The 19,966-nt window shown below is 39.7% G+C and overlaps 1 protein-coding gene and 1 long non-coding RNA gene across 2 annotated transcripts; both read left to right on the top strand.

The window, feature by feature from the left end:
* The first annotated feature begins 6,616 nt into the window (after positions 1-6,616).
* On the top strand, positions 6,617-10,875 carry slitrk5b (SLIT and NTRK-like family, member 5b). The gene is made up of 2 exons (XM_047814648.1): positions 6,617-6,963; positions 7,330-10,875. Exon 2 carries the CDS (start codon positions 7,373-7,375, stop codon positions 9,839-9,841), a length of 2,469 nt encoding a protein of 822 aa, XP_047670604.1. The 5' UTR covers positions 6,617-6,963; positions 7,330-7,372; the 3' UTR covers positions 9,842-10,875.
* Positions 10,876-15,820: 4,945 nt separating this feature from the next.
* Positions 15,821-19,409, top strand: LOC113642094. The gene is made up of 3 exons (XR_003440466.2): positions 15,821-16,048; positions 18,095-18,312; positions 18,561-19,409. It is a non-coding gene; the product is annotated as an uncharacterized LOC113642094 (long non-coding RNA).
* Positions 19,410-19,966: the final 557 nt, after the last annotated feature.

Genomic DNA, 19,966 nt, shown 5'->3' with positions numbered 1-19,966 from the left:
TTTATAATATATTCTGATGAATGTAAATGTACAGATTAAATCTCACATTCAGCCGATGTTTATTCTCCACATGACTTCCTGTCTAAAGAGGTGAAATGAATAAAAATGGACGAGATGATGAACGTCTTTCTTAACGAAAGACCCCTAAACCTGTGAGTGTGTTCTTATTGAGAGGTTTTGTACACGGTGTGTTTATCAGTGTGATCAAAACACTTTAATCCCATCACTTCATTTCTCTCTCTCTCTCTCTCTCTCTCTCTCTCTCTCACACACACACACACTTTCTGTTGTATTGACTATTATTATTATTTAGATAACTTAAATCTAAGCAGTTCATCTGCTGGTTATGATGACAATTGCATATATGAAATATTCTGTATATACAAAATGTACAAAAAGGTTTTTGAGCATTAAGGTCATATTGCACATCGTATGATATCGACGTATATATTGTAAATATTATTAACTGGGATGGTGAACATATTTAACACAGTGATACAGTCAGTGTTCATTGTGTCAGCGCTTGATGGCTGCTGGTAGGAAAGACCTTCCGTGGTTGTCCTCGGTGGTCTCAGTCTACATCTGAACGTGTTACCATAGGAGTCCAGTGTCTCATGCGGTGGGTGTGACGTGTTGTCAAGGACATGGAGAAGTTTCTTCAGCATTCTTATGTCACCTCTAGACACCTCAACCACAGACTCCAGCTCCACTCTGTCATGGGAGCCAACTGTCACTTTAGATCGAAGATAGAACAGATCCAGGAGTTGAACGTAGAGTTCGAAACAGAGAGCAACGTAAAACAATCACTGACTTTCACCGTTGACTAAAAGGAAAACCTGGAAAAAATCATTTCAGAGTAAAGATAATATAAATAAATCATTTGTTCCGTAGCCGAACGGAAAGTGTGAAGTAAACCGTGTCGCTTTCACACATGGCTCTCTGCACAGCAGGACTGTAACAGCACAGACTTTATTAAACTCATTTTAACACACATGATCTGAGGAAAATAAAGATACACAGCACTGAAGGTTAAATCGACGTCTCTTTCGGCTTCATTTACTTCTATTAATCTTTAAGAAGGACAGAGGATGAGGAGGAGAGAGATCCTTTGTGGAACCTTGGGATAGCTAATATAATATAAATATATAAACCTAAAGGACAACATTGTTAGCAATACATTTTATAACTAGCTAGTTAAAGAAAATGTTTTTTCTAAAATTTTCTAAAAGCGAAGAGGGCCATCTCTGATCTTTTTATTTATCAAATATTAAAGATATTTTATATTTCCTTTTATAAAAAATAGTATTTAAATACGAGTTTTAGCTCAGTGAACACATGGCTAGTCTTCTCTACTGTATCTAGCTAGCTAGTTGTTACCTATATGCCAGTTAGCATTATTCTGGCTAACTAATATTAACTAAATGACAATGTCATGCATATTATTACCTTTGCTAACTTGCTAACATATAAAAAATATGCTTGAGTTTAGTCTTTTAATTAACTTGAATCCAGTGAAACCTGACCAGTGAAACCTGACCAGTGTTAGCGTACAGTAGGCTACTAGCATTCCATTCTAGCAAATGGTAACTACATAATAATTACCACTGCTTTATCTAGTTATTCAGGTATGTTTAGTTTATATACAGTTTAGTGGATTGTTCTTATTTTTATTCACTCAAAACATTAAAATAATGAAATGATTTATGTAAAATTGAATAGTTTTTGTTTTGTGTGTGTGTGTGTGTGTGTGTGTGTGTGTGTGTGTGTGTGTGTGTGTGTGTGTGTTAGGACCCTGCACCTCCCTCCTTGTTGTGTGTTTTAATTACAGTATGTGATAGAGAACATGATTTTCCTCTTATCTTTGTATATGTATAAAACATGATGCACACACACTGCTTGACATCTCCCTCAACGCTGTCTGGTTCTGCTTGTTCTAATCAGGAGAAATTTGGATTAGATCAGCGAGCCGACGGTCGTGTGTGAGTCATCCTCACTTATATAACACTGATCTCATACTCTTCCTCTCTCTCTCTCTCTCCATCTTTAGTGAATTCTCTCAACCTGCAGAGGATCTGAGTCCAGAAATGCAAAACATAGTGAAGGGAAAAGGAGAGAGAATTTAGCAAGAAGGTGGCGTGAAGGACGTGAACCAAGCAGCAGCATTGTCCAGATGTGTATATGTATATGGATTAATGAACATTCTAGACTTTTTGTGTGAAATAAGCAGAAAGGAGTATTATAATATTAATCGTTTTTTTTTTTAAAATAAAAATGGAGGTTAATGAGCCACATATGGAGGTTAATGAGCATGAGTAGGATATCGACGGCTCCGAACGCAGCTGTGCTTCAATTACAATTTAAGAGGAGCTTGTTATCGGTTTTCCTCAGATAAGCAGCTCACACTGGTGTACAGGGAAGAGGCTGCTGTCGTGTGGAGGAATGTGTATGACGTGATCATCGGGCATCTGTCCCCTCGGGTTTGGAGGAAGATGAAGCCCAGCAGTACATGTGGTTAATTATACTTTTCCTCCAAGGGAGACAACTTTAAAGGCTTTGCTTTTAAACACTACAAAATCCAAGAGAGAAAAAATACACCATTCCACTCGCACTGCACTACAGTGTAGAGATTAGAGTATGAACTGAAATCAAGTGACATTTACTCTGATTATATTACATTACATTACCAGACCTGCCAATCTTTACACGCTCGTGTAGACGCTCCACAGTTTAACATCAGAGTACGTCAGTATGAGTGAGCATTCAAAAAAATCACAAAAAGACAATAAACAATAAACCTGGAGAAAAAACAAAGGACGTATTAATCTAGAATATCCAATTAACTGCAAATATTCTACGGAATTTGCTTTACATTGACACTTATTTTACTCTTCTATTAAATTTGTATTATTTCTTAATATTAAAATTTTCTATTATTTTTTTATTCCATTTCGACATTTTTTGTGATATATTTTATACATTTTCTTCTTTTTTGTTTCATTTCATATTCGATTTGTCTTAAATGTATGAAAAGTGCCATATCATTCAAATCAGAAAGATCCAGCAGAAACATGGACATGTGTATAAAGCTCATGTCTGACGTGAGCACATGGTGATGTTTTTGTCAAGTCTAGCCTTATTTTCATGTTGATGTTTCAGAGATGTGTCACGAAAATTTAGTCTATTGATTCGGGTTCGTGGAATTTCCCTTTTTTTCGTGTCACTCAGCTTTCGATCTAATGTATTTCAATAGGAAGCATCTTTTGTGTCTGAACCACGTTTTTCTTTCTGCCACTCAGAAGCATTGTTGTTGCTCATTCTTTTGTGAGAAAAGCCGTTTTTCCATCTTTTTGGTGTGTAAGAAATAAAAAATGCATTGTGTAAAAATAAGACGATGATGTTGAAGATCTTAATGAAGAACAAGAAGTTTATCCCAGCAAAGCAGTGACAAAACACATGGCGTACTTTGGGTTCGTCGGAGTCAATAAGAACCCCGAGCAAATCCTGCTCAAGCCTTATATACAGTTTTCCCTTTTGGTCATTTAAATGAGGTTCTGTTTTGAGTGTCAGAACTGAATGTCTCCCAAATGGCTGGGCTACACCTTGTTGTCTAGCTGATGGCTTTAAATATTAATCATGGGCACGTACACCTTGTCTTGGTATTGTTATAATTGTTATCACCCAAGTGGTCACTTTAAATGGTAATCGCAGTCATGTAGACCCTTTGTTCGTGGTGATCCTTGATGTCCTGCTGCCGTCCCCATATTTATAATTGAATCAAGTTTAGAGTCCTAAACGTATTACCTTATGATACCTTTTTAGGAATGAGCTCTTTTAGATGTGTATCTTGGAGTGGAATTTGGGTGCAATTGCTGTAATTTCTTACAGGTGTGTCAAATCGGACAGTAAACTAAATACTACATTACCCATGAGCCTTATCTACTTTTACTGTGTTAAGGAGGTCAGCTATAACGACCCGATGACCCACCGCCGATTCCCTTTTAATATATCCTCATCTTTCTTTCAACACATAAACACAAAAGTGCATTCTAAATGTTCAAATTTGATTATTACATTCAAGTAACATTACCTGGGAAGTGGATTGAGCGCGATGAAGGAGAATTCGTGGCCTGCAGAAATCAGGAGAATCAATTAAAACGGACGGTCATGACATCGTGTGATCATGACATGGGGTTGTGTATTTCTAGATGAGGATTAATGCCAAGTATCCTATATCCTGGTAATAATAAATATAATAAATTTTCCAGCTATAAAAGCTGATCTGAACTTCGATGATTTTCATCATTATGTAGATTTTGTCATCAGAGAAATTGCTTTTAGATGTCAGAGAGGTGTAAAATGATTAAAGATGTTTAATTGTTGTATATAACAAATGCATGCCTGCCCTGCACTGCCCACTGTATGACTTCAGGATGCTAACTGTGACCTATTTCTTACCCGATGTGTCAGATCTCATATCTCCAACCAGCACCACTTGACACGCAGCGATGCTCTTTAAGAAGCGCAGCCAGCTCAGGTGTAGTGGCCTTTTTACCCTTTAAGCTGAAAACCTTCATGAACTACTAAGAGAAAGACAACTTAAGTGTGATGTACAGAAGATTTACAGAATACAGATGAATCTACCATCAGCATACAACTGCTGCTGAAGAAATCAGGTGGATGAACTGGACATCGTTTGTATTGTGATTATCATGGGGATGATTATCATGGGGATGATGTTTAGTTCCTACACTTAGCAGAACTAAACTGGTAGAGCAGCAAACCTCCACTGATCCCACAGCTCGACTATACTAGTCACAATACTTAGACTAGAAATGAATAGTTTTTACTGCAGAGGATTAAAAAGAGAGTTAAAGTCTCTCCTGAATTAAAGCCATTTCACAAATCAGCAAAGATTGTGTCGGTCTGTTCTTAGAATAAAAAAGGATTAATTATTTTTCAGCCAGCTGCAGCTGAAAGCTAATTATAATTGGCTACGCTCTGTAGGAGGGTCTCGATATATATATATATTATAGAGTAGAAGGAGAGATAGCGAGAGAGAGAGAGAGAGAGGGGTGGAGAGAGAGAAGGGAGAGAGAGAGATGTCTTATGATATATATAAGTAAATATATATATATATTGTATATAAATAGAATGTGTATATGATATATGTATATATATTCTATATATATGTATATGTCTATATGTATTATTATTTATTTATCTGTATAATTATATATATATCTCAATAGATAGAATGTATATGTATATACTAGATCCTATATATTGGATATCATGAGAGACGTAGAATGAGCATCTGTATGAGAGAATATTTGTGAGTGAGTAGAGAGCGTAGAGATCTGGAGAGAGATGATAATAGATTTATATAGATATAGTAGGAGAGAACTGTAATATGGCGGGTAGAGATAATTGTATTAGATGGATAGAGATATAGATATATATAGATCGTATATAGATATCGCGATATATATATTATCTATATGTTATCATCTCTCTCTCTCTCTCTCTCTCTCTCTCTCTCTCTCTCTCTCTGTCTCTGTCTCTCTCTCTGTCTCTCTGTCTCTCTCTCTCTCTCTCTCTGTCTCTCTCTCTCTCTCTCTCTCTCTCTCTCTCTCTCTCTCTCTCTCTCTCTCTGTCTCTCTCTCTAGATTGTGTGACTTTATATAGAATGTAATGTAATGCAGTCAGTTGATCTGCAGTTTAGTGGTTTGACCTTAAACTGATTCTTTTACCTCCTTAAAATAAATTGTCTGTAGTGTCTTAAGATTGATTTATGGTGTTATATTTTCTTGTGTGTGTGTGTGTGTGTGTGTGTGTGTGTGTGTGTGTGTGTGTGTGTGTGTGTGTGTGTGTGTGTGTTCATCTTATCCATATGGATAAGGATATATCTTCCAGAGCTTGGCAGTGCCATTTAAAGGCTCAGTGATGAACTGCAGTACACACACACTTTATACAAACACTGCAATACATGTGTGTGTGTGTGTGTGTGTGTGTGTGTGTGTGTGTGTGTGTGTGTGTGTGTGTGTGTGTGTGTGTGTGTGTGTGTGTGTGTGTGTGTGTGTGTGTGTGTGAAATGCGGTGTCCTAAATACATCAGGGAATCATGAATTAAAGATTACATTCAGAATAATAATAGGGAGGTGTGTGTGTGTGTGTGTGTGTGTGTGTGTGTGTGTGTGTGTGTGTGTGTGTGTGTGTGTGTGTGTGTGTGTGTGTAACTAAAACAACAACCAAGAAACAGTGCACATCCTTTTCGAATCTGTGTCTATTTAGTATTTGAAGTCACAAAAGAGGCGTGGCCTTTGTATCTGTCAATCTCAGTGAAGGAGGCGTGGCCACTGTGTGTCTCAATAAAGATAACATCATGTTATGTTAACATCATGGATGTACATTTTTATTTGAAGGGATGAAGATTTCTTCACACTCATGAAGTATTTTCATGATGAAATGTAACACGTGCAGTTGTGTGATGCAAATGAAGAGTATTGTTTCTGCCAATCAGGATAAGACAAGGGGTGATAGAGGAGAGCCAATCAGAGACAGGCTAAACTGGCAAAGAGAAAGAGAGTGAGAGCGAGTGAGAGAGAGAGCGCAAAGAAGGGAGCGAGTGATAGAGAGAGAGGGAGAGAGAGAAAGAGAGAGAGAGAGAGAGAGAGACTGCAGCTCATGTCCTCTTGTATATCAGCTCTCTTACATAAACATACATCAGGGGGAAATATTTGGAATAATTAAGTAGAGAAGCAGAAAAGGAACCAGAGAAGTGAGAGGATTAAAAGAGAAAAGACGAGAGCCAAACAGACTGAGAAAAGAGAGAAGGAGGAAAGAGAGACGAGAGAAGAAGGAGGCAGGCGGAGGATGGAGATGTTGCTGAATTCGTCCTCTTCGATATAATGAATCAACAGTTCTGAATTTAGTAACAGATGTTTTGTGGATCTTCACATCAGCGGTAAGAAGATCCTTCTGTAATAAATAAAAAAAATGAAAAAAGGATGATTTGCATGTAAAAAATGTAGGTCATAGGCTTTAGGCTTGCAGTGATATTTACACACATGTCATCACCGATACTTGTCATTTTCCTCATTTTATTTATTTATTTATTTATTTATTTATTTATTTGTGTATTAACTGTTTATGATTCATTACACTGGACCTGTGCATCACATGCAAACACATCTTCATATGGTTCACTTTTAAACATCAGTATTTGTGCTATCGTACAATAGTACTGTGTATTCAAGAGTTCCATCATAACTGTATTATCTCTCTCTCTCTCTCTCTCTCTCTCTCTCTCTCTCTCTCTTTCATTTTCTAGGTCAGATGACACTGAGTGATTGGCACCATCCACGCCGATAAACATGAAAGTCTACGTAACGGCGCTCTCGTTTATCACCATATCGATCTGTTTTAGCGAGACGTTTGATGTTTATGAGGAAGTTTGTGGACGGTTGTGTGTTTGCGAAGAAAAAGATGGAATTTCGATAACCAGCTGTGAAAGACGAGGAATCGTGAGTCTCTCTGAAGTCGGATCTCTGCGCTTCGACACACATCATCTGTTTCTCACAGGAAATCTGCTGAAAAAACTTTCCTTTGATGATTTCTCACGTTATGAGGGACTCAGGATTTTACACCTGGGCAGTAATGACATAGCTGAAATAGAGACCGGGGCTTTTAATGGACTCGGCATACTAAAGCGCTTACACTTAAACAACAACAGGATCGAGGTGCTCAGAGATGATACTTTTACTGGCCTGGAAAGTCTAGAATACCTTCAAGTAGACAATAATTACATTCGCTGCATTGAGTCCAACACCTTCAGTGGGTTACGATGTCTGGACGTGCTGATTTTGAATGATAACCTGCTGGGTTTCTTGCCCCAAAATGTTTTCCAATCTGTTTCTTTGACCCACCTAGATCTCAGAGGGAACCAGCTTAAGGTTCTTCCTTATCATGGACTTCTTGAACATTTATCCAAAATTGTGGAAATACAACTAGAAGAGAATCCTTGGAACTGTACTTGTGAGCTTATTGGCCTCAAAGGCTGGCTCGAAAGCATATCGTACACGGCGTTAGCAGGAGACGTAGTGTGTGAAACTCCTTTCCGGCTTCACGGAAGGGACCTCGACGTGATCTCCAAGCAGGAGCTGTGCCCAAGAAGAGCCGTAGCTGAATATGAGATAGGTGCCGAAGGATTTCACAAACCTGAGGCGATCGCTTCTTCGAATATTGTCCGTGCTACACAACCCACGAGGAGCAGTCGTCAGTCAGGGAAGCTGCGTACCAGACCGACACCGAGGGTTTCATCCAGCAATCCAAAGAATTATGGGCCAGTGGCAGGATACCAAACCAAACCTCCAGTCTCTCCTGAGTGTCCCACCGTATGCTCCTGTAATCTCCAGATTTCAGATCTCGGCTTGAACGTGAACTGCCAAGAGAGGAAAATTGAATGCATCTTGGATCTGAATCCCAAACCATATAATCCAAAAAAGATGTATCTCACAGGAAACTACATCAGCTCTTTGCACAGTACAGATTTCGTGGACACTACGGGCTTGGATCTGCTTCACTTGGGCAATAATCGGATATCCGTCGTTCATAGCAAAACATTTGCAGAGCTACATAACTTACGGAGACTTTATTTAAATGGAAACTTAATAGAGCGTCTTACGGACGATATGTTCTCGGGCTTAGAGCGTCTCCAGTTTCTCTACTTGGAGTACAACGTGATCAGAGAGATAGAACCTGCGACCTTTGTGCAAGTACCCAATCTTCAACTTTTATTCCTCAACAATAACCTTCTCAAAACTTTGCCACTGGGAGTTTTCATGGGTTCAAACTTGGCACGGTTGAATCTGCGCAACAATCACCTACGATATGTGCCAGTGGACGGGGTTTTGGCAGATTTGACGTCTTTGGTGCAGATAGATCTGTTCGAGAACCCCTGGGATTGCTCCTGCTTAGTTGTGGAAATGAAAAAATGGCTGGAGGAGCTCAGTTCTGGAACCGTGGTGAACGATGTGATTTGCGAATCGCCAACAAAATTCAGTGGAGAGGATTTACGCTCGGTTCATCCCTCTGAACTTTGTCCTGTTGTGGCTAAAAGTCAAACGTCCCTGCTTCCACCATCAGAAGAATCCTTCCCAGGCAGCACTGTTACTTTAAAGACGACGCTGGATTACGATCCACTAGATCCCACGGTTCCTCTTTCCGTGCTCATTCTCACTTTGCTCCTTATTTTCATTGCGACTGTATTCGTCACCGCTGGTCTGTTCACCATGTTCAAGATAAAACGCCACAAAAAGAACAAGAGCAAAAACACGGACTCCAGGTCCTTCGACATAATTTACGTTGACAGACCGGTAGCAAAGATCAGGACTTCGGCAGGTCACATTTATGAATATGTCCCTACTCTTCCAGTGTCTAAGTGTCCAACAGATGTTGTTCTGGAAGAAAGGTACAGTGATTTTGAGGAGCAACATGCTTTGTCATACAACTCGGATGAGGAACTGAGAAGCATCGTGAACAGTTCCGAGTTCAGTGCGAGTAACAGACCTTCACCTCTACGAGACCATAATCTTTTCTATCGAGACATCCTGGGACGAAGCCACCAAGGCACCTGTAGGTCCGGTTTACCGTGCAATCACAATACAACACTGTACTCATCTGATTATATCGCACCTCACTATTTACATTCAGAAAGAATACAACAAACAGTGATGTACATGAAGCCCAACAGTGCTGAATACTGGGAGTTAAAAGCACAGCCGAAGTTTGAGCCTGATTATCTGGAAGTTCACGAGAAAAGGACAGCATTCAGTCAGTTCTGAGTTTTGTGTCTTAGTTAATATCACCGCCGATGTGTGAAAGGCTTCTGAGAATAACTCATAGGAGTCTAAGACGGAAAACGTTTTATAAAGAGCAAGTAAAAGTAAAAATCTTCAGAGTAGATCTTCATCATGATGGATGACATTTTCAGCACATTAACATGGTGCCAAGCAGTGGACGTGGACCAGGAAAATCACAACGACGCCACCTGCTGTTCATGAAAGAAGAAGAAGAATATCTACCAAAGGGGTCCGTGCACTCTCGTCTTTTTAAATAGTCCATTTTATACCAGATGCCCTTCCTGATGCAACACTAACATTTTTATCCAGACAGTTAACTCTTCAGTGGCTGAGTTAGTTCCCAGCCCAGGAAGCACAGGATCCTGCTGCTGGACCACCCGGGAGACCTGCTAGATCCGGAACAATAAAGGCACCAAACCTTTCATGAACAAACCGTTCAGGTTTCATGAAAGTAGCTCAACAGATAATCTTGTCAAATGCTTACTGAATGCTGATTGGCTGGTGATGGCTATGATTTTTAAATGATCATCAGAACTCGGCGTACAGTTTGGCACAAAGACGCAGTACACCAAATCTTCCTAATCTTACTTACTCTTCCTGATAATCTCCACTTGACTCCACCAGCGAAGATTTATAAATGATGATATAAAACGAGTATCTAACGCAGTGAGGAGTTTTCAGCTGAAACAGCTATTTTTAGCTTGTCCACCATGCAGTACATCTGATAAGCATTTGATGTGGAAGTCATTCATCTAGAAGATTTTGCAGAGTCAGAAAAACCCCGGGGTTTATTGCAATTAAAGATTCCAAAAAGGTTCAGCGATGTTGTACAGTGAGGTATCTGGGGATGTTCCTTTAATGGTCAGTTTGTTTGATCATACTGATGGTGTGTCTGAAGGTTTATTTTAGTTTTAGGTGGCATAGTGGTTAGCACGTTCGCCTCACGCCTCCAGGGTCGGGGTTCGATTCCCACCTCCGCCTCGTGTGTGTGGAGTTTGCATGTTCTCCCCGTGCCTCGGGGGTTTCCTCCGGGTACTCCGGTTTCCTCCCACGGTCCAAAGACATGCGTGGTAGGTTGATTGGCATCTCTGGAAAATTGTCCGTAGTGAGAGTGTGTGAGTGAATGAGAGTGTGTGTGTGTGTGTGTGTGTGTGTGTGTGTGCCCTGTGATGGGTTGGCACTCCGTCCAGGGTGTATCCTGCCTCGATGCCCGATGACACCTGAGATAGGCACAGGCTCCCCGTGACCCGAGAAGTTCGGATAAGCGGTAGAAGATGAATGAATGAATGATAACACGACACATGGCCACTAATCCTGGTGAAGTTCAGGGCTTCTTCAGTGCAGATCTTCGACCCTGCTTTGTTTTTCTCTGCTTGTCCCAAAAGTTACAGTAATTTGGGTCATTTTCGTTCCGTGCGTCTGACGGCTCCTCGTCACAAAGCTTCAGGGTAAAATCTCGAGCTCAGTAGAGTTTATTCAGGGTTTAAGAGGTAATGTTATATTTATGTTCCCTTTCTGCAATCTTAATAAAGGAAACAGCAATAAAATGACATTTCATTTCAAACCTTTTTACTAGCCAATTTTATGCATTTTTCATTTTGCTTATAAAATAAAACATAAAAAGTGATTCAACAGATTAAAACCAACCTTTTTATTACCGCGACGACAAGACGACCGAAAAGGGATCGTTTTTACTCTAAAGCATGAGCTGTACACGTCCACAAACATTTCACCGTTACTTTTGTTTATACAACTATTTTTAATTATTAAAGAATTGTGAGTTTTATTTATTTATTTGCATTTATTTATGATGTACAGAAATAATTTCATTGTTTTGTTCATTCGATGATTTATTCGAGTCTTTAAGACGCCTGCTGACTCTCTACACGTCTTCGGTTTAGTTCCTGTTATGAAATGATGTATATACACTAAAATATCAGTGACGTGTTCACAGTTCTATCGTTTGTATATTTAGCCCTAAAATTGCACTAATATATAGAGTATAAAACAGAAGTAAGTGCCCCCCTAATGTGATGTCACTTACAGTAATCTCATGACTTCTAAATTCAACATGGAGTTAAACAGCAGGTTATTTGCTCTGCGGGAAAATGCTGCTGTGTTAAAGTTATAGGACCTTAATGCAGCTCAGATCTGTACACCTTTCATTACTGAGATTTAAACCTACAGTATATCCAACAAATTTCTGCCAAGTTTCTTACAGCTGCTCTTTGTGTGAGGCTTGTGTTGCTCTACAGGTCTAAAGTGTTGTTTTATTGGCCCAGTTTATAGTTTTCACCGGTTTGATTTTGGCAGTAGACTTTATCATCATCATCATCATCATCATCATCATCATTGAATATTTTCTCTGTACCTGATTACTGCAGTGTTTCTACTGATTTATAGTCAGCCATCAATCTTCCTTTAACGTTTTCCATCTTTTGTGAAGTCTCACAAGTGCATTTTTCTTTCTTTTTTATTTTCCTGCCAGTTCTCTTGTAGAGCCACAAGATGCTCACATGCAGATAGACATGGTCCATTGAGAAGGTCTCGGGGTTCACAAGCCACATTATAATCATGCTCATGCAGTTAGATTAAATGCCAGACTCAGGTGTGTTCATTTTTTATTGCATTTGCTTGCTTCTGCTTCGTTGCCTGTATTTGTTTCTTTTTTTTTTTTTTTTTTAAAGTTTTGCAATTTTTTAGTAATGCAATTATTAAGAGATGATACAAAAGGGGTTGCACTTCTGTTTTATATAAAAATAATCATCACAGTTTTAATATTTGCACCTCAAATGCTCAGACAAATAAAATTTGTGGTATTTTAATTTGGCCCTTATATAGAAAGGTGATAGTGATGTGATTGTTTACTTATACTGAAAAATGAATGTGTGTGATTGTGAACATAATTTGGGAAATGGAAAATAAAGTTTTCACTGGTCATTAGATTACAAAAAAATGATTTCTAATTATTACTGAATGAACAGTGAGACTGAGCTTGGGACTCTCTGTCTTGCTCGAATAATAGGTGGTGTTGTGATGTGACGGTGTCAGTGGGCTGGTGACATCTAAAGATCACATACAGTACAACCCTGTGATAATGTCCAGCCAACCCCAGGAACTCCATCCTGTTTCCGATGTCTGGCCAAATGGGAAGCCCAGGTACTCTACTTCACTCGTCCAGTTGCTCACATCTCCAGGATCTCAGATGGTGTAAACATAGACCTTTACAGTAAATAATAATGTCATCTAAATAAGCAGGGACATGCGTTTTCTCAGGCAGATTATTCTGTCCGTGAGACTTGAAATGCCGCCAGGACTCCTAACGACCCTAATGAAAGGGTGATTAATTGTTGTTACACAAATGGAGTGGATAACCTGTGTTTTCTCAGGATACTGGCTTCAACAAGCTGATGCTCGACCAGGTCACCGCACCGTGTTCAACTAGTAACCGATGACCAACAGTATTCTACGAGAGAACGCATGCTGTACTGAAACGTAGCCAGAGGCTGGAGATTATGAATGCTGGTTAACATGGCTAATGATGCAGATGAGGAGCAGGAAGAAAGAGAATGTGTTATATAAGTGAGATGACTCACATGACCACAGGCTCAATAGTCTAGTGCAAAAACTGCATTGTTTTCTGATTAGAGCACAAACAGGCAAGAAGAAGGATAATCTCACACTGGGACTTCATATCCATAATGTAGTCATTAATCGATCTTACATCTGACCCTGGACATCATCATATTGCTGTATACTGGACATCATAATACTGCTCTATACTGGACATCATCATACTGCTGTATACTGGACATCATACTGCTGTATACTGGACATCATAATACTGCTATATACTGGACATCATCATACTGCTGTATACTGGACATCATACTGCTGTATACTGGACATCATCATACTGCTGTATACTGGACATCATACTGCTGTATACTGGACATCATACTGCTGTATACTGGACATCATAATACTGCTGGATACTGGACATCATAATACTGCTATATACTGGACATCATACTGCTGTATACTGGACATCATACTCATGTATAATGTCTCATAATGTGCTTTCCCTTAAAACATCACTGGAAAAACCTTTATGATAGTAAAGAAACCTTGTGAAGTGTTTATGTTCCTCATTCTTACTAACAGTAAAACACACACACATACACACACACACACACACACACACACACACACACACACACACACACACACACACACACACACACACACACACACACACACACACACACACACACACACACACACTAAATATGGCTTGTTCATGCAGGCAGAACCCCAGCCATTTATACCAGCTGTTTATCAAATAATAATCTTCATGAGTTCCTCATTTGCAGCTCCAAACGTTCCCATCACATTCTGAACACGTCTCTGGACACCCGAGAATGGACGGCAGGGTGGAGGGACTGACACACATTTCACGGTTTTAAAGCATTACTGAACTGACACAGTGCAATAAACACTCCAAATGACTCACTCAGCTCAGGTTTCCTCTGCCTTCTTTGTCTGCACCAGAGTTGCATCTCATGGATTTTTCCAAATAAAAAAAGAAAGAAACAAGAAATTATAAAATAACAAAAAAGCTGTTTCACATCTGTTTCCTGGCCATTTTTAATTCAGTATTGTAATTGTTGGCAAATCACTGTAGTCTGAGCATGCTGTTATAGGAAAATAATCAATCTGGAAGAAATAGTAACAACCTCAGCAGGGATTATTACAGGATTAGCAGGATTTGTCTGAAAATAACAAAATTAGTTATAAATGCAAAAACAAAGTTGTTTAAATGTGTAAATAAAAAAACTCCTTTCTAAATAGTAAATTTAACAAAAACAATCATATACTGTATGCTATTAATAAATGAAATTATTATTATTATTATTATTATTATTATTATTATTATTATTATTATTATTATTATTATTATTATTAATATTATAATTTACCTTGTTTTATTAAGATGAGTTGTAATTTAATACTACTACTACTACTACTACTACTACTACTACTACTAATAATAATAATAATAATAATAATAATAATAATAATAATAATAATAATAAGAAGAAGAAGAAGAAGAAGAAGAAGAAGAAGATAAGAAGATGATTTTGTTATTGTGTTTGCATATTATTTGCTTTTCTGTGTCTGATTGTGGATATTGGTGTCTTTTTTTTAATTGCATAAGACAAAGTACACACAAAGTAAACTGTCCAAGACTCCAGAATTGCTGAAAGAACTGAAATATTGTTTTAGTTGAAATCAGAAATAATATCTGTTTATTAACGATAATATAAATTATACAAATTCCAAATACTGTTAAAATACTGAAACAAAAGCTACAGTGTGTGTATATCATTTTATATCATTACGTAGTTCATGTTTAACCCTAATTATTATTAGTAGTAGTTATACATGTGATTTACAGTTGAATTTTACGTTATGTTTGCATATTATTCATAATTCTATGTCTGATAATAATTATATTGTTGTCTTTTTTTGTGCAAATTAAAAATACTGCACAAACTAACAAATGCTGAATCAAGCGTTCATTTGCTTAACAATGAAATAATAAATAAAAATCTTTTAACAAACAAATACCAAAACTGAAACGAAAACATATTATGTATAAATTTACATATATACATAATATGTTTTATATGCATAATATATACGATTTATATTTTAATATAGAAATCATTTATTTTATTTTTAATTTTAGGTTTGTATTTTTGTCATTATATACTTTGTATACACTTGACATTATTATTATTGTTATTATTATTGTTGTTGTTGTTATATTATTATTGTTGTTCTTGTTCTTATTATAATAATACTTATTATTATTGTTGTTGTTATTATTACTACGTCAGTCGCGGATGTTTTGCACTTGTGGCTATTTTGCATTGTAGTAAAGCGGCGCGCTGTGATTGGCTCAGGCAGCTGATTTATGCTAATGAGGTAGTTGGAGTTCTTTAGGCGCACGGGCGCCGCCCTTCATTCAGCACGCGGTGTCGGAGAGACGCAGCGTTTTGTTGCTACTCGCGCCGCCCGCGTTCTCTCACGCGTGCTCACACACTGTGTCTCGTGCGCTCTCTTTTCTCCGGCTGCATCGTGTCGCCTTTATGTTATTTATCCTCGGATCGGCGCTCGCGGATGGTAAGTGCGCGCGCGCGTGTGTATGTGTGTGTAAGATGGTGGATATTCAGTAGGCAGGCGCTCGCTGTGCGCACGCTGTTGACGTGAAACCTGTTGTAAGCTTTAGTTCAGCGCTCGCGCGCGTGTTTGTGTGCGCACGCGGGACGGCGTGAGCTGGTGCTCGTGCGCGCTACAAACACGTTACACGGAGGGCAGTAACGCTGCTAATAACACCGGAGATGCGCGCGTTTCTTCAGCTGCAGAACGCGTGTACGTGCTGAGTAACTTTAGTGGATTAAAGGCGTCACGTGGACCCTCTTTAGTCTTGTTTAACGTGTTCGACTGTAAAGTGCATTAAAGTTTGAGTTTGCGCTGGAGAGTGAAGTTGTTTCCCCATGTGTGTGTGTGTGTGTGTGTATAAGTAAGTGTGTGTGTGAGAGAGTTTCCTAAGTGGCTGCAGAACAAAGCACTGGAAGCACATGGGGGGCTGCAGGCCGCACGAGACCTGCTAGCGCACAGGCTAATGCTAATCCCACCACATACACAAGCAGAGACTTGTAACGAGGCGTGTGTGAGAGCTCCGTGCTGAGGTTCACACACACACACACACACCTCACACACGCGCGTTGTTTTTGTTGTGTTTTGTTTTACAGTTTGTTGGTGCGCGTGTCCAGCGTGAGTGTTTGTGCGCGTGCAGCGTGTGTGCGCGCGCGCAGGCCGATCAGTGCGGTGTCTGTGTTTTAACTAACTTTCCGTCTCACAGGCGACTTTTATAGACTTTAGGACTTTAAACCGTGTTTATGGAACAAATTAAAGCCAGAACACGTGTAAATTACGTCCTGTGAGAGAGGAGAGGTGAGTAACATGGACGCTAGCATCGCTAGCTTGTTTATGGTAACGTGTTATTAGTGTGTTTATTTCGGCGTTATGAGCACTTTGTGTCGCGTCTATCCGCACTCGTACAGGAGCGTCTCACGTGACCGCGACCCTTAACGTCTGCGTGTGTTCCAGAGTTTAGTTTGTAACACAAACACACCGCGAGTTCGGAGCCGCCATGTTGGTGTAAACCCCATGTGGGGGAGGGGCGCGGAGTGAGGCGGAACCACGCATGCGCCGTTTCTGCTGATCGTGCGCAATCTTTTTACAGTTAACTGCGCATGCGCAGCTCTGAAAGGCGGGCCACACAAGCTGCTAGTAAACAGTCAGATTTGTGCTCACGCTTATTACACCATGTAGTGTAGAGATTTATACATCTGGGGCTGTTTGTCACAGGTTATGTCTTAGTGTCACTTCTGTGGGGTTAATCATTAGTGTTGGTGTCAGTCTGCAGGTGTTTGTCACACTGACTTCCTGTTTCTAAAGGAAGTAGCTCACAACTCCAGCCTCAGTATAAAGTACATGGTGTGTGTTTGGAGTCTGGATGCTGTTTAGTGTCACAGGTCCCTCAGCGTTTCTATAGTAACGGCTCCTTCACAGGAAGTTGTCCAGCTGATTGTCAGCATCAGTGGGTTAAGTACGTGTATAATCACCGGTGTGGTGTTCAGTGTAAGATGTTCATCACTTATGGAAGGTCTGTTTATAGCTGCTATAATGCAGCAACACATGCATGTGTAAAATCATCAGTAACTCATGCAACTGTTCACTGTAATGCGAAGTGTAGTGATGTGACATAAAGTACGGTGACCCATACTCAGAATTTGTTCTCTGCATTTAACCCATCCAAAGTGCAGCAGTGGGGCAGCCATTTATGCTGCGGTGCCTGGGGAGCAGTTGGGGGGGGGTCGGTGCCTTATCTCAGTCCTCAGTCGTGGTATTCCCGGCCCGAGACTCGCACTCACAACCTTAGGAATCAAACTCTAATGTGTGTTAATGAAGTGTTGGTCAAGTTACTGTTAGAACAGGGATAAAAATCAGTCTGGTGTTGGACCTGTACCGCTTTCATCTCACTACCCACATGTTCATCATATTACTCTAACAGCATGTTGCAAGTAATTTATTATTTTACTTTATATAACCTCGACCATGTTCATCTGTAACTGCTTTTCTCTCCTGTTTTGTTGTGTTCAGGTTTCTGTTGCGTGACTGCAGCACGTCGTGGAGCGACGTCTCGTCTGTGATGCCGTTTTCAGGGCTGAGTGTCTCTGTAGAGTCAAAGTGCTTACAGTGCAGGTAGTTCAGTACGACATCTACTGCAGTGGAGGCACTTCCAGCTCTACACACTCTAAATGCTCCTCAGGTTTATCCGTGATCTTCCCCCATGGTGCCAGAGTTGTTAACGGGCGGTGGTGAGTTGGTGCTGGCTGAAATCTCACTGAAATATTATTCCGATGTTTTGTTTAGCCGTTTACTACAGAACTGTTGACAATTGAGGCAACTTGGTCTTTTATTAAGTGTTTTTTAAAGCACTAAAATCCAAGAAAAGCTCATCGATCCAGCGTTCTTAATCAATAAGCCTTGATAACTTGTTTATTGTGGCCTCTGAGATAGAAATCTTATGAAAGAGAATTAATTACTTGCTGCTTCTTTTGCTAAGGTGCATCTAGTGCAGATAGTGGATTAGATCGGCACCTACTGCCCTAAGTGCTCCTTCTGGCATGAGCGAGCCGGAATGTTCGTCCATCTCCGTGCTCGAGTTCCCGGTTCGTCCTGACGCGTGCTCATCTTCATCTGCGGCTCTCTGTCAGTTTTGCATTGTTGCACCACAAGAAAAAGAGTTGTGCAAATCTATGCAAAACTGATGGCGGACAAGCTTGTCGACTGACCTCACTTCCTGTCTGCATCCTGTGTCCGCGGCAGTATTAAAGTGCTTATAGTGCAGGTAGTTTGGTCTGTAGCACTTCTACTGCAGTGTGAGCACTTGAAGTACTTCTAGGTGGAAAGTCACCGTAACACCAAGGATCCGGTCGTGCGGTACGGCTCTGGTTAGTTTTGCTGGTTTGCATTCAGCGTTCAGTCAGAATTTGGCTGTGCAAATCCATGCAAAACTGATCATAGCTGTGAATAAAAGCCAGCAGATTTCAGCATTTTTCTAAGTGTCATTTCATTTATTTCCTAAATTTTTATTTGGTTTTTTCTGGAGTTTCTTTGAGTTTTTTTTTTTTTTAGCAGTTTTATCTGTGGACCCCCCACCCCTGCCAGGCCCCCCTTCAGTTTCCTTCCTGTTTCTCGGCAGGTCGGGATCGGCCGCAATGTTGCTTTTATCTGAATGAAATATTGCACTTGTCCCGGCCTGTTGAGGGCACTGGGTTAGTCGCAGTGTGTTGGTTTTGTGTGCGTTTCCTGATGCAGACTTTATTCACACAGAAGGAGAGGAAACTGTAAATATTGTTTGTATGATTTGTGTTGCAGTTTGTGATCATAATAAACTCTGAGCTGAATTCTGTACCAGACTGTACTTGTGTCCTTCATGTCAGGTTAAGAGCATCTTATAATTCTCACTTCTCGATTATGAGTTCCTCCTTTGATTAGTGAGTGAACGCGACACAATTCACTTCTGAACGTAGATCAGTCAATATGGATGTGTTCATTTGTTAAGTCTGTAACTGACTAGTTCACCGGTTGTGTGGGGAAAATATATACCCTCAGGACTTAGCTGGGGTGGAAAAAACAAGGCTGGTGGTTTCCCCTGTGGTCTAATGGGGTTTTGACTTGCTGTCTGATTGATATTGAGAATTTCCAGAGTTGTGACTGGAAAATTGGGGGGTTTGATAAAACACAGTACTAATTTAATAGACAAATGGGGTTTGTTTTATAAGCAAAATATAACGTTTTTTATACATATAAATAATCTACTTAATATTAATTTTTTTTTAACGGTGCCAATAATTCTGAAGATACCCCTGAGCGCACAGTTCAGTATTTGCACCACCAGGTGGTGATAAAATAAATAAAATACACCCGTATGAAGTTCTGTTCACACTGAGACAAATGATTATTCAC

Source organism: Tachysurus fulvidraco, chromosome 6 (assembly GCF_022655615.1).
Source record: "Tachysurus fulvidraco isolate hzauxx_2018 chromosome 6, HZAU_PFXX_2.0, whole genome shotgun sequence".
NCBI classification, from domain to species: Eukaryota; Metazoa; Chordata; class Actinopteri; order Siluriformes; family Bagridae; genus Tachysurus; species Tachysurus fulvidraco.
This window is presented reverse-complemented; position numbering and strand designations above follow the sequence as displayed.

Bases quoted from the DNA above. Each gene is read 5' to 3' on its own strand.
- slitrk5b (XM_047814648.1), top strand. From the start codon at position 7,373: ATGAAAGTCTACGTAACGGCGCTCTCGTTTATCACCATATCGATCTGT.